Source organism: Panthera leo, chromosome C2 (assembly GCF_018350215.1).
Source record: "Panthera leo isolate Ple1 chromosome C2, P.leo_Ple1_pat1.1, whole genome shotgun sequence".
Lineage (NCBI taxonomy): Eukaryota > Metazoa > Chordata > Mammalia > Carnivora > Felidae > Panthera > Panthera leo.
Window position 1 is genome coordinate 68,636,641 of NC_056687.1, and position 13,841 is coordinate 68,650,481.

The window sequence follows — 13,841 nt, forward strand, 5'->3', positions numbered from 1 at the left end:
GGGGATGGGGAAGTTTGGGAGGAGAATATGAGTCTGGGTTTGGGGCATCCCTCCCACCCTGTTTCACCATTACTCATCGCCTTCCAGATCTGCATCCTCACATCAGCACATACTCCCAGCCCCTCCTGAATGTCTCCCAATGGCTCATCAGGTCTGTAACGGTTTCGCTTTTTTCAAACAGAGCCTGAGATGGTCAGGACGACAGAACACCCTAACAGACTTTAGGAGATAGTCACGCTGATGCAAGGCACGAAACCACAACATCCTTGGGTTGAGGATGACCTGGGCAGATTTCTTGGCCAATGTTCCCAAGCCTGGGAGTTGGTCAAGATCACCTGAAGAACTTTGAAACCTAGATCCAAGCTGTTTAAAAAACAGATCCATTCTTGGACCCCACCCCAGACCTCTCAAAGCAGAATCATTTCCTCAGTAACAATCTTAGCTGAGGCCATCCAGTCTCTATGTGAAAACCTCCACTTACACAGCTGCCTACCCCGGGAGACATGTGGTTTGATGGCTGCAACCCCAAAAGCTAGAAAGGTATCTCCTACCTGGAGCTGAAATGTGTCTATTGTTTCCACCCATTTGTCACAGCCCTGCCCTTGCGAGCAACTAAAAAGAAATTCAGTCTCTCTTATAATGTCTGGCCACAGGGGTCCCAGCAACAACGTCTTGCCCAGCTGCTTTCTTACCCTGCTACAGCCTGCTCTCCTCCCAGCTAAATATCCCCTAGCCTTTCAAATGTTCTCTCAGAAGTCAAGGTTTCCAGTCCCCTTACCAAGCTGGTCACACTCCTCTGAATTCTGGAATCAACCACAGTATTTCAGAGGGGACCTGAATCTTCCTATGAACTGGGTATGCCTATCAACATACCCAAACAGCCTACTGGTGTTTTCCAACAGCCAGCCTCAAAATGCGGGTTCACCTGGGGTGCACAGTCCATTAACTAGAAATACTGATTTCGCTTGCAACATTGTATGTAAAGAGAGATTTTCCCTGTCCTCCATCTGGACATTGCCTTGAGAAAAGCTGGGGGGGGGGGGGGGGGAGAAGGAAGGCTTTCCAATTATCTCCATGAAGTTTTGAGTCTGGGTGAAAAAAATCATGCTGGGCCTGCCCTCTGTTAGCTAGCCATCCCCACCTGATAAGCACAGACGGAAGAAGGATATGCTAAAACATAACTTATGTAACAGCACCAAAGGATTTATGGGTACAATCATGTCAGAGTTCCTGGAGCCAACTATTTCCAATCCCAATACAGGCTGCCCTCCTGGGAAGTAACAGGCCAGGAGCTGGACTCCCCCCACACACAAGACAGGTACAGTTAACTGAGGCACCAGGCAGGCATCATGGACAGGAAGTCTCCCACAAAGAGGCTGGTACAGTCACAGGAGTCTCCCACCTGGCATTGCCCAACACTCACATTCTCTGGCTGGGACCAAAGTGGGAGCCCCAGCCACACCACTTAGGAGAAAAAAGGCCTGGCCCAGCATGGGCCACGGCCCTGCTTCTGCTACCGGCTGCACCTTCTCACAGAGTGACTTGTGGCCAGGGCCCATCAGCATGGGAAAGCCTTTTACACGGATTTTTAAAACTCTTCCATGAGGTTGAGCAGGTTCCTGTGATGGGGTTTAATACGTCATCTGTGTCCTCTTTATAGACAAACATGAGCATGCTGTTCCATGTTCCAAAGCACACAGACCTCCTTCTCTTGCTCTAGATCAAAACTTAGATTGAATTATTAACACTGAACATTCCCACAAATACAGAAGCTGGTCGTTTTGCTCCTCGACTGGGTCTGTGCCCTTCCTGAAGTCCTCTCCGTAGGAATCGAGGCATCCCTGGGATCTGGAAGATGACCCCCTGCCCAGAAGCCCTGCTTGACCCCACCCCCAGAGGCTTCTGCCCCCACCCCCGAAACAGCCCTGCCCTGTTGCACAGAGGAGGCAACATAATCGAAAATAATTAGCAAATATAGTTGGCAAAAAAACATTAGACTTTAGGAAGACAAGCAGACCCTACTCGGCTCCAAACTCAGAGCCAACCCCCCACCCTGGGGTTCACTAAGGCCAGATTTCCCCTGTCCAGAAATGTGGATGACGGGGGGAACTGGTGGCAACTCCCAGCCACTGCAGTAGAAGCGTGTCCTCCTCCACAGCACCCCAGTGAGCAGGCAGGGAGTGGCTGTAGGCAGTGCACATGGGCCAGCTATAGTGACCCACAACACAGGCCTCTGGGCCAAGCTCCAGAGCAAGGAGGTGGCTTTGCAATGGGGTTCACTGGGCAGCTGAGTGAGTGGGCAGTAGGAAGAGTTCTTGAAAGGGAAGGATCGGATTCCTGTATTTCAGGGGAGCTGACCACTCAAGTCGAGCCCTCAGCCTCATTATGGAAAGTGGGGGGGTGTGCATCCAGGGTACCTCCCTGAGGAGCCAGACGTCAAGGTCAGAAGGGTGATTAAGGCCCAGAATCAGAAAGGCAAACGGCCACGGAAGCCAGCCACCAGCCAAGAATAAACAGGACAGAGCTGCAATGATCTCCTTTCAAAGTCAACACAAAGGCTTCCTTAGGCCCACCTCCTCCATTGCCCTGGTCAGCCCAAGCCACAGACACACACACACACACACACACACACACACACACACACACACAGACACACACACACGTGTGTCTGTGTGTGTGTGTGTGCGCGTGAGCAGACATGCATGCACATGCACAGCAGTCAGTTCATGGTCTGTATCCCCATCCCCCTCCTTCCCCAGCCTCCTAGCTACAGACGCTCGCACGTGCACAGTCACAGAACATCACCCACACAGCGCCTGTGCCTTTCTGATCTCTGAAGCAACTGGTGACAGTTACAGGTTCAAACAGTCACAAAGGAAGAAATGGAGGAGATCACTGAGTTTCTCCAAAAGGTTTAGGGAGAAGAGAGGAAGGAGCTGAAACTCCGCTGGGGAGGAGGGTGGGTCATCCCACACCGTGACGGCAACTTCTAACAGCTCTCCCAAGCTCACAGGGACCCACATGGGGTCAGAATCTTCTCCTCTGAAACCATGGCAGGCAGGCTTAATGTGGTTGCAGAATAATAATAACCCACATTTGAACAGGACTCTCTACTTTTCAAAGAGCTCTTCCATCCATTATCACCTCCCGGAGTAACACTGGACAGTGGAGATGCTCATCCCCTCAGTCAGATAACCCCACAGGGCCCAAAGATATTTTCTCCAAAATAATCTTTAATAGTTTAGCATATGTAATGGTTGTGTGAGCGTGCTTGTTTGTGTGTGTGTGCGTGCAGAGGCTTTATGTAGCAGAGTGGGATACAATCAAACAAAAATGGGGTTGCTATGGCAACAGGCTCCGGCATCATTGCAGCCTATTAACACAAGTGAGGAATGTGTTTGGCAGATGCGAGTGTTATTTATGGTATGGGTGTAGCAGAGGGACTTCTAACAGGCCAAGAAGGAGAAAAAAACAACCCTGTGACGCTCCTACTGTACCCCACAGAGGAGACAACGGTGAGACAAGAGCACAGGAGAAGCTGCAAACAGGCAATAAGAGATGGGGAAGCAGAACAAGGAGGCAGGAGGAGAGGAGAAAGGTGGGCAGAGAGCAACAGGGGACTGGCAGGGGCAGAAGGAGAAAGGAAGTGGGAGAGGAAGAAGAGGGGGAGAGGGACGGATACCGGGGGAAGAGCTAGAGCAAAAGATGTAGGAAGGGAAGAAACATCATCCCCCAAAGGGGGATGACCTCTTGGTTATCTCTTGAATAAAAACCATCAGGAGGCACTAGTTCAGAAACCAAATATTTCTCCTCATAACTGGAGCAAAGGGCAGAACCCCAAACACAAGAGGGGCTGGGGAAGAATAAAATACCCAGGTCGGACGATGATGTTGAGGAGTTGAGCTGTGGGAGTGAGGGGGCCAGCCTTGCAGGAGGAGAAGCAAAGAAATGCCAACACAGTTTACCCAGGGCCTATTATGTGTCCAAGGCACCACGGAGGGGGGGATTTCCAAAGCCCCAACATTAGAAACCATGCACTGCTGTTCCATTTCCCTGGACATGTGTCTTTATCAAAGAAAAGAACAAGGCATCTAATGCAAGCCATCCTCAAACACCTGCTGCTCTGGGGTAATCTGAGGCAGAGGTTAATGCTGCACTGTCCCACTAATATTTCCCAACCATCCCTCAGGGTTTGGTCAAGAAATAAAAATTCTATATCAGACATAATCAGAAAGGTAAATCATATACAAAAAAAAAAAATACAATTTTCTCTGAAACCAAAAGTCCCTTGTCCTGGACCATTCCTAACAAGCTTTGCTGTCCTCAACAGAGAAAAGTGTAAGAAGTTAAGTGTAAATCCACCCAGAAGCTTACAGCCAAGTCTAACGACCACAATGCGGAAAAGCAGCATGGGATGGGAGGTGGTAAAGGTAGGGAGAGAAGGGAGAGAGGTTTGCCTGAGAAAGAAGTCAGACAGTCACTCTGCTGTTGCCACAGCATTTTCATGCGAAGATGGGGTTGGAGCTCCCGAGGCCCAGCACTCCTTTCCTGGGAACTGACTCCAGTCTCATGAACCCATGCATCCAGGATTGCCTAGGGCTGGTTCAGAAAAATAGCCCGAATGATCCTGGAAATCTCTGCTTCTCCATGTGGATGACATGCCCTTCCCTCTGTAGAAAAACTACACCCATCCGAGCAACCTGCGTCCCATCCAAGCCAGGACCAACACCCAAAGATACAACATCCATGATCGCCTGGGTCCTCAAGTCAGAAGGAGTTGGAGGTTTTATAAGCACTAACAATAGTAGTTAACATATATATATATATATATATATATATATATATATGTATATATCTCCAGGTATATCTCCAGCTCCCAAATCCCCAGCCTCAGACAACTGGCAGGGTTATCATTTCTCCTCCTTGAGACTGGGCAAGGAGGTATATGTGTGTGTGTGTGTGTGTGTGTGTGTGTGTACACACACACACACATACACCTATATATGTATATGTATATATACATGCATATGTATATGTATATATATATATATATATATATATATATATATATATATATATATCACCTCTCAGTAGGTTCCTCTCTCAAGTTCAAAGCTGATCTCTGAAGATTTTTTTCCTTCTGATCCCAGATCATAAAAACTTCAACTAAGCTTCAACTACCCCTCCTACTCCACTCACTGGAACACCACCAAGTTGGCAAGTAGTTATTAAATCCCTACTAAGTATCCTGAAATGTCCTAGACAAGGGAGAGAGGGTAGAAAAGAAAAAAACATACACAGGATTCCTGCATCCAAGGAGCTTACGTTGGATGGGGAGCAAAACCAATGGGCACTGGAAAGTAAGGAAGTGCTCCACTCTGTGGTTCTGACTCTGTCGTTAACCATGCAGTAGGGGGAGAGGCCAGGGTGCCTGGAATGGAAGGAGGAGCCCCTGAGCAGGAGGTGAGGGGTGAGGCTTGGCACAGAGGTTGCAACTGGAAGGGGCATACACATTTCTTTCATTTTCGAGAAAATATCTTGGGGCTCAAAGAGGTTGCAGATCCCCTTCCTTTCAGTCACAGAGTACTTTGGAGGTAGAGCTAGAGCCCAGCTCCCTGAAGCCCATACTGTGCTATTCCCTGTGGGAGAGTATCACACCCAGGAAGCTGGGGGCACAGGAAAACCCGTCAAGGAAGAGGCAGTACTCAACATGATCAAAGTCTGAGAAAAGGCATGAGAAGTGGGGAGAAGAAGGAAGGCAGTGCCAACGGAGTATGGTTAGAGGTTCTCTCAGAGGACACACACACCCAGAGAGAGGTATGGGGTGCAGAGCAGGGTCCACGGTTGAGAGACTAGCCTGCATCAAGGGCCCCCTGACTCTCACAGCCAAGCTGCACTAAAACAACTAGGCTCAGCAGGGGTCAATGGATGAAGCCCCTGGAGCTCCAGACAAGGCAACTGCTACTGGGAGGCGTGCATGTCAGAGGGGCCAGTCTCACCAGCGGTCAGGAGAGCAAGCACACCTCTCTCCCAGAAGCCTTCAGTGGAGTCACCAGTTAACCAGGCAGAGGTTTTACTTCCTCCAGAGCCCACCATTCTGAGCTCATGGAACCAGTCTCAGCAGGGATAAAAAGCACTGCCCCTGCCACAAGCAATAACAAGGAGCACCCAAGGGAAGGGGTCATGCCACCCAGCACTAGCTTTCCGCTCAGGCCAGAACACCGCCACACACAGAGGTTCCTTCCTACCTTTGCTAAAGGCAGCTTTTTTGGCTTTAGGGCACTTTTGTAAACAAAGCAAACTTGTCAGTCCTCCCACAAGTTCGGGTATATCTCCAGCTCCCAAATCCCCAGCCTCAGACAACTGGCAGGGTTATCATTTCTCCTCCTTAAGACTGGGCAAGGGGCACCCAGGGGCTCCCCTCCCCAACCCTCTATCCAGGAATCCTTAACAAACCAGGATGGAGAGGCTGCTGCAGGGTCCAAGCCACCTTTATGAGGAGCCTTTTCTACACAGGGACAAGGAAAGGAACGGGGACCTTTCCATAGAATTTTCTCCTCCAACTCTCCTTCCTCACTTGCATCCTCACAATGATGGCTACATGTCTTCTAGGGGCCAGGAACATTACAAATAATACAAGGACATCTTTTTTGTAAATGAACACGCTGGGGCTCAGAAAGGGTTAAAAGGCTCTGAAGACACCCCACAGCTGGCACAGCCGTGTCTCTCTGGCTCTTTTCACCACTTTAAAGGTGATGAGTTACTTCTCTTTGGCGTCAGGCCAAGGCCTGCCCACCCCACGATCTAGTCCCTGCGACCAGGTGGGCTCCTACCTGCTTGAGCAGGAACTGGTCCTGGGCGTTGGTGCGCAGGGCGATGGCCAGGTGGAGGGCAGACAGCAGCACCCCACTGAGTACCGCGGCCCGCATGCGCACAGGCAGCAACGTGTAGATGGTGTAGATGAAGAACACGGTCCACCAGATGCCCTCCGAGGCGCTGCGCGGCTGGGGCAGCAGCAGGCCCACCACCTGGACAGCCAGCACCACGGCGATGAGCGCGTAGCAGGCCAGGCCCATGTGGTCCTGGTGGAAGGCGGCGCGGTTACAGAGCACAGCCATGACAAGGATGACACCCACCGCGGCCGCCAGCACTGCCAGGTAGGGCAGCTGGAGCGGGGGCCGCGCCGCGTGGAAGGCCAACATGACGAGGCACACGAGCACCAGCACGGCCATAAGCATAGTGAGGCTGCTCTGGTTCAGACGGAAGAAGTAGCGCTGGTACAGCCGCTCCAGTTTGTCCGACGGGAACTTCTTGGAGCGGAATATCTGCAGCAGCGCCAGGCAGCAGGCGCCCAGCGACAGCACTGAGCCGGGCCCCGCGCCTGAGCCGGCCGAGCTGCTGCCATCCCCTGACCCTTCGTCGCCCTCGACGGCACCGGCACCGGCCTCCAGCTCGTCCGCCGCGCGGCCCTTGCCTCGCCGCTCCTCCAGGCCCAGCTCCACCGAGCGAGGGCGCACCTCGGTCCCGCCCGCTGCGGCCGCAGCCGCGGCCGAGCCGCCACCGCCGCCCCCAGGGGGCGCCCGGGTGCTGCCCCCGCCGGCCGCGCCCCGCCGCTGCCGGCGGCTGCCGCGACCGCAGTCGTCGCCGCCGCGCTCCTGCCAAGCAGATTTGGAGCGGAAGCTGAAGCCGAAGCCCCCGGCCAGAGGGTCGTCACCACTCAGCGGAGGATCGTCGTCGTCGTCGTTGCGCCAACGATTAGCCAGGCGCTGCTGCTGCTGCTGCTGCGGGGTCACCGCCCCCCCGGGTTTCTTGGTGCAGCTGCGGGTCGAACCCCCGGGGGCGTGGGGGTAGCCATTGGCGCGGGAATCGGCCTCCCCCCACGCCGAGCGATGTTCCGGGCCTCCCCGGGACGCCGGCGCCGCCGCTGTCTGCGCCGCGTAGCCCGGGGGGCTTACGCTTTTGGAGCCGGACATCCCCCCCTCGGCTTCGTCGTCTTCTTCCTCCTCCCCCGGGGGCCGGGCCGGGGGTCTCCAAGGGGACGGCGGACGGCCGAGCAGGGGGACCAGGCTGGGGTCACACGTCGAGGGCGGCCCGGGGCCCTGCGCAGCAGCGGGGCATCTTGGCACCCCCGTCCTGAGCGGAGAAGCAGGGCAGCAGGAGGACAAGCGGGGAGGCAGGCACAGCCCCGAGGTGAGAAGTGGCTGAGAATCCGCGTCTGGAGTCCCAGGTCCGAGATGGAGTTGGCTCCGAGCTGGGGCAGCTGGGTCTGCTTGAGTGGCTGCGCCGCGCGCAGAGGGACGTCCGGACTCCTGGTTCGCGTCGAGCTCGACGAGGACCGGAGTTGCGGACGAGGCGGGACGGAGAGGTGTCCTTGCGGGCGGCGCCTCTCCCGGGCTGGCAATGCCGGGGCGCGGCGTTCGCAGATTCTGCCTAAGCGGGGCCCAGCGGCACACGCGGCGAGGCGGCGGCTAGGGCGGCGAGGCTGGGGTCCCGGCGTGGAGACCGAGCGGGCACCCTTTCCTCGCGGCGGACTAGGAGCGACTGGGAGGTGTGGGCGCCAGGCAGCATTATTTTCTTACGAGGGGTGGGGAGGTGGGATGGGGGGTGGAGAGGACGGGGGAGGGGGCGGCGGGCGGAGCAACAGCGCCGGGGCCCTGGGGGGTGGGTCCTAGAGCCCAGGGGGGCCGTCGCCCGCATCCCCCACCTCCCGCGGAGAGAGTGGGAGCGAGGCCCCCGCGAAAGCCGAGCCGAGCTTTCAGCGCGTCCGCGCAGGGGGCGGGGGCGAGGACCGGCTCCTGCGGCGCGGCCCTTCCCCTCTCGCCTCCCCCTTCCCCCCAAACGGAGCGGGGCTGGCCCGGACCCGCTGGCCCAGGAGGGCTGCCTCGCCGACTCCGCAAGCCCTAGGCTCCTCGCCGCCGGCTGCGGGCCCACCGCGGCCGGGCGCAGAAGGACCAGGCGGAGGGCGGAATCCGGCGCAGCGCCGCCGCCGTTCTGCCCCAAAGCAGGCGGGCTTCTCCCGGGGAGTACGGCATCCAGAGATCGAGGGCCGGGGCTCAGATGCAGCCGGCCGAGAGGGGTCCGCCCAAGAGCTGCTGCGGCCCGGGGGCGCTCCGGGGAGGCCCGCGGGAGCCGGGCTCAGGGCGCGCCATGCACGCCTCGGGCCCTGCGCCGCTCCGGCCGCTCGCGCCGCTCCTCCCTTCTCGCCCGCTTGCCGCCGCCGCCGCCGCCGCCGGAGAGCCCTCCGCATCCCCTCCTCCCGCCGCCTCCCCGCCCCCCGCGCCGCTCCGGCCTCGGCTCACAGCGGCGCGCGGCCGCCTCCGCCCCCCGCCGGGCCGCGGCCCCCGCCTCTGCGCCCCGCCGGCATCCTCAGGCCAGGCCCCGTGAGGCGCTCGGGGCCGCGGGGGCCCCAGTTCCCCTTCCTCACCTAAATTTCTCGCCGCGCCCCCTCCCTCCCTGGCTCCTGGAGCCTGGTCCAGCCCGCTGTCCCTACGCCGGACCTGGGTGGCGTGCGGTCCTCCCCCCCACCCCCGCTTGGGTTCTTGCGCCCCTAGTCCAAGCTCCCCTCTTTTGTATCCCCTTTTAATCCCCCTCCCCCCCCCCCCATTCAACCCAACTTCAGCCCCCGCGCTGCGCCCCCCTTCCCTGGCCGGGCTCGATTGGCCGCTTCCTGAGCTGTCAGACTTGACTCCCGCGCTCTTATTGGGCGATTCTCTGGCCGGGCGGCAGTGCCAAAGGAGGGCGCACCGGGCTGGGGGCGCCCCGACCGCGACTGCCGCTGGGAGCGGGAGACCAGAGTCCCCGGAGGGACCGGAGAGCCAGACCCGGAAATGGACGGGGGAGATGGAGAAATTGAGGATTTCTGAGACGCAGGAGGACGGTGACGGAAAAGATGGAGATGCAGTGGGTGAGGCTGATGCAGCCAGGGCGGGGCGGACAGGAACGCTTTGGTGGGTAGTTTCCGAGAGAGAGCCCTTCAGACAGCGCTAGGAACACCTGGCGTTTGTGAAGAGTTTTTGCCTGTTCACACATTTAAAAAATCTCATTTGGTTTCCCTCAGTAGCCCTGGGATGTGACAGAGACCAGGAGACATGTGACTATTCCCGATTTATAGATCCGAAACAGGCTTCAGGAGTGTCATCAACTTGCCGTGGCCACACGAGTTCCCTAACTTGCGACCGAAAGATCTCCCATCAGCACCAAACTGCCTCCCCTACCTAGCAAGCTGGTAACCCGGAGCAAAGCGGGGTTCCCGCTGGACAACGAATGACCAGATACTCCTGCCCAGCACTAGTCACAAAGAGGCAGGAGTGGAGAAAAGGACTTACTGCGGATCAAGGAGGATCTTGGTCTGTGGAAGATGTACCTACCCAATTCCCCTTGCCCCTAGGCTGTTCTAGTGGAAATTCTGTCAGTCCAAACAGTGGGAGGGGTGGGAGACCACACCTCTACTGGAGAGAGAAACAACCTTCACTTTGGTCTTCTTCCTCCAGCTCTCTCTGCAGAGCTTCTGACAAGGAGCCTGGAATCTGAATGATCTTCCCTTTCTCTCTCTCTCTCTCTCTCCCTCTCTCTGTTGGTCATCTCTTTGCAGATTGCAAGACAAGCCTTGCCAGAGTTACAAATTGGGAGGAGAAACATTTGGAGAGATCTGAGTAAGATAACCCTTGAGTAATTTAGCCTTTGAATAATCAATCCATGGTTAGCTAAGTCATAAAAAAAACACCATGAAATTTAGTCAACAAACATTTGCAGAGCACTGCTATGTGCAAAAAGCACTGTGCTAGGTGATCCAGGGATAAAGAGATGACCTAACTCTGGTTACAATCAGGGAGGGAGAGGAGCTGGCCACTAACTTCGGTTTAGAGCTCCAGTTCAGTCATTTTGGGAATTGAGAGAGGGGGAGAAGGGGAATTACTTCCCATTGTGAAGGAAAAAAAAAAAAAAAAGACTGGAGGGGTGTCTGGGTGTCTTCGTTGATTAAGCATCCAGCACTTGATTTCATCTCAGGTCATGATCTCACAGTTTGTGAGTTCAAGCCCCACATCGGGCTCAGCACTGACAGTGTGAAACCTGCTTGGTTTTCTGTCTCTCCCTCTCTCTCAAAAAATAAATAAATAAACTTTTTAAAATGTTTTTTAAAAAGACTCTGGAGGTGAATCTGGGGCTAGCAGAGGGATAAGTAAGAAGAAAGGAAGAATGGACTGATGTTTAGTAAGCAACTACTTACTACATATCTGTAAATATCAATAAACATTTTGAGGAAGACATTATTCTCCCCACTGTAAAGATGAGAAAACTGTGACTTAGAGAAATCAAGGCCCGTAGTCTGTAGCAGAATGGAACCTAAGTACAGCCTGCCCCTTATACTCTACCTCACTTCCTGCAGCATATATGGTATGAGAGACGCCCAGAGAGGCAAGTGCATGGACCGAAGCCAAATGGCCAGAGGTATCAAGGTGATTGGGTTCCGTCCTTGATCCTCTTATTCTCTGAAGCTCTCCCTAGTTCATTCCTTTGCATTTTATTCAAATGTTTAAAAATAACCATCATCTTACCAAAAGAGCTATGTATGGTTAAAAGTAGAAAACCTAACCCCCCCAAAAAAGACAAAGCAAACAAAACACATTCATAATCATACCATGTAGATCTTAATTTTTTCCTTAACAAAAAATAGGGCTTTTACTGTGCAAATAGTTTTAGAATCTGCATTTTTCTACTTAGCTAAATACTGTGCTAAATATTGCATTTTTCATATTGGCAAGCATTCATCTATAATATCCATTTTATTGTCCAAACAGAATTCCATTGCATGAAAACAGCATAATTTAGTTAGCCAATCCCCTACTGTTGGACATTTTTCACTGTCACAACAGTTTATAAAAAGTTTCCACTCTTCTACTGTTATAAACAATGAGCATTTTTGCAGAGAAATCTTCACACCCATCTTTATATCCTTAGGAGAAATTCCTACAAGTAGAATTGCTGGGTCAGAGGATAAACATTTTTTTCCTTAAGGTATTTCTGAAATTCTTATCTTCAGCCCCTGCGTCCCTTGCCTATTCCAGGCTTAGCCCTGTCCACTGGAGAGCTCCCCGTGGATGCTCCTTGGTACCCACCAGGGGCAGATTCAGTTTGTTTAAAAGGTCAGGGAGTCTCCTAAAAAGTCTGCTCACCCTGTTTTTTCACCACTTGTGGAATGACCATCCCCCAATCTCCCTGGTCTTGGAGTGGCGAACCCTCCTCGATCCCTATCCCTGTCCCAGAGTCCTGCTGCGCTACCCTCATCGTTACACATCTGTCTCCTTCCACATTCTCTAGCTACTATCTTCACCCACATCCTCCCTGCTCCTCGCCTGAACCATCTCCAGCTCTCTTCTTCCTCCATCCTTCTTGCCCTCAATCTGTCTTCCACTTTGTCCCCCACTTTGATCATGCCTGTCACACCCCCTAACTGAAAATTGTCCACAAAACAGCCTCTTCCTACCTGCCTGCTTTCACTGCCAACCACTTCCCCATGTCATCCAACCACCCTGAATTGCTCCTTAAGCCTCTGTAAAGATCACCTTTTCTACTCTGCACAAATAGCATTTATGGTACCTCTGTGAAACTCTCTCCAGTGCCTCACCCAGGCTGTTAGGCACTCCCTCCTCCTCAGCTCCCAGCACACCTTGCTTTTATCTCTATTATAGCACTTGTCACATTGTATCATCTTAAGTTGTTTTCAGAACTGTCTCCACTGTCAGCTGAACTCCTCAAGGAGAGTTGGCAGAGTTGGTATCTTATTCTTGTGCCCCGTGCTTAGCTGGGTGTCTGGCACAGAGGAGGCGCCCCATAACTGTTTGTTGGTAAACAAATGGTACATCTGAGGAATAGGGAGCGGAATGGAGTCTTCTGCAGGGGAGGGCAGGTTGCAACTGGCAACAGTGGACGAAGATGGAGAGGTGGGTTGGATTCTTGAATGCCTTGCAGAGGGAAGGTGGGCTTTCAGTTTAAAGAGCCCCGGAATTTGGGGACAAGAGTGTTCTGACCCATTATGTTTCAGGAGGCAAACTCTGGCAATGATGTAACTAGACTGGGAAAACAAGATCCAAGAGCTTAGGGGCCCAGTAAGATTGCACAGCACAGGTAGACTGAGCCCCGAAGTGAGATGATGGGAGCGAGGTGCTGGTTGGCAGATACCTGTGGAGGGCTGAAACCCAGGGGTCAACCCCTATGAACAGGAGGAGTCCTTAAGCTCAGAAGAAAACCGAGAGAGGAACAAAAGGCAAAGGTTTTGTTGACCACTTCCAGGATGTGCCCTCGGCTGTTGTCATCAGAGAGGGGCTGACCCAACGCCACTTTCTGAAATGAGTGCTTGGTTTGTAGAGGTGAGGTGACCACACACCTTAGGGCACTGCAGCTCCTTCAGGAGATCTGCTGACACCCCCTCCTCCCTCCAGCCATCTTCTCCTTTGTGCCTCAGTGACCCTTTAGGATTTCGTTCTTCACTCTCCCAGGTTTCTTTCTGGAAGAATATTTCTGTTTTGGACATTAGAATATTCATATTTTAGAATATTTGGAAATATTTGTAGAAGTGGGTATCAGTAAGACTCCCCTACCTAAAAACACCTTCCCTCACACTGCCTAAAATTCTATTAGATAGTCATGCTTTGGGATGACAGTCATTCTCTAAAAATGAAGGCAGGGGTGCCTGGGTGGCTCAGTCAGTTGATTCCGGCTTGGGCCATGATCCCACAGTTGTGGGATCCCAAGTGGGTCTCCATGCTGAGTGTGGAGCTGCTTAGGATTTTCTCTCTCTCTCTCTCTCTGCCCCTTTCTCCTGCTCATGCTCTCTAAAATAA

At 53.8% G+C, this 13,841-nt stretch overlaps 1 protein-coding gene across 1 annotated transcript in view; it reads right to left on the bottom strand.

The window, feature by feature from the left end:
• The window catches only part of ADCY5 (adenylate cyclase 5), a 146,166-nt gene extending 137,613 nt beyond the window's left edge, over positions 1-8,553 (bottom strand). The window contains exon 1 of the mRNA XM_042903838.1: positions 6,834-8,553. Coding sequence (XP_042759772.1) covers positions 6,834-7,973 — 1,140 coding nt within the window. The 5' untranslated portion in view covers positions 7,974-8,553. The remainder of the gene's footprint in view (positions 1-6,833) is intronic.
• Between the last annotated feature and the right edge of the window lie 5,288 nt (positions 8,554-13,841).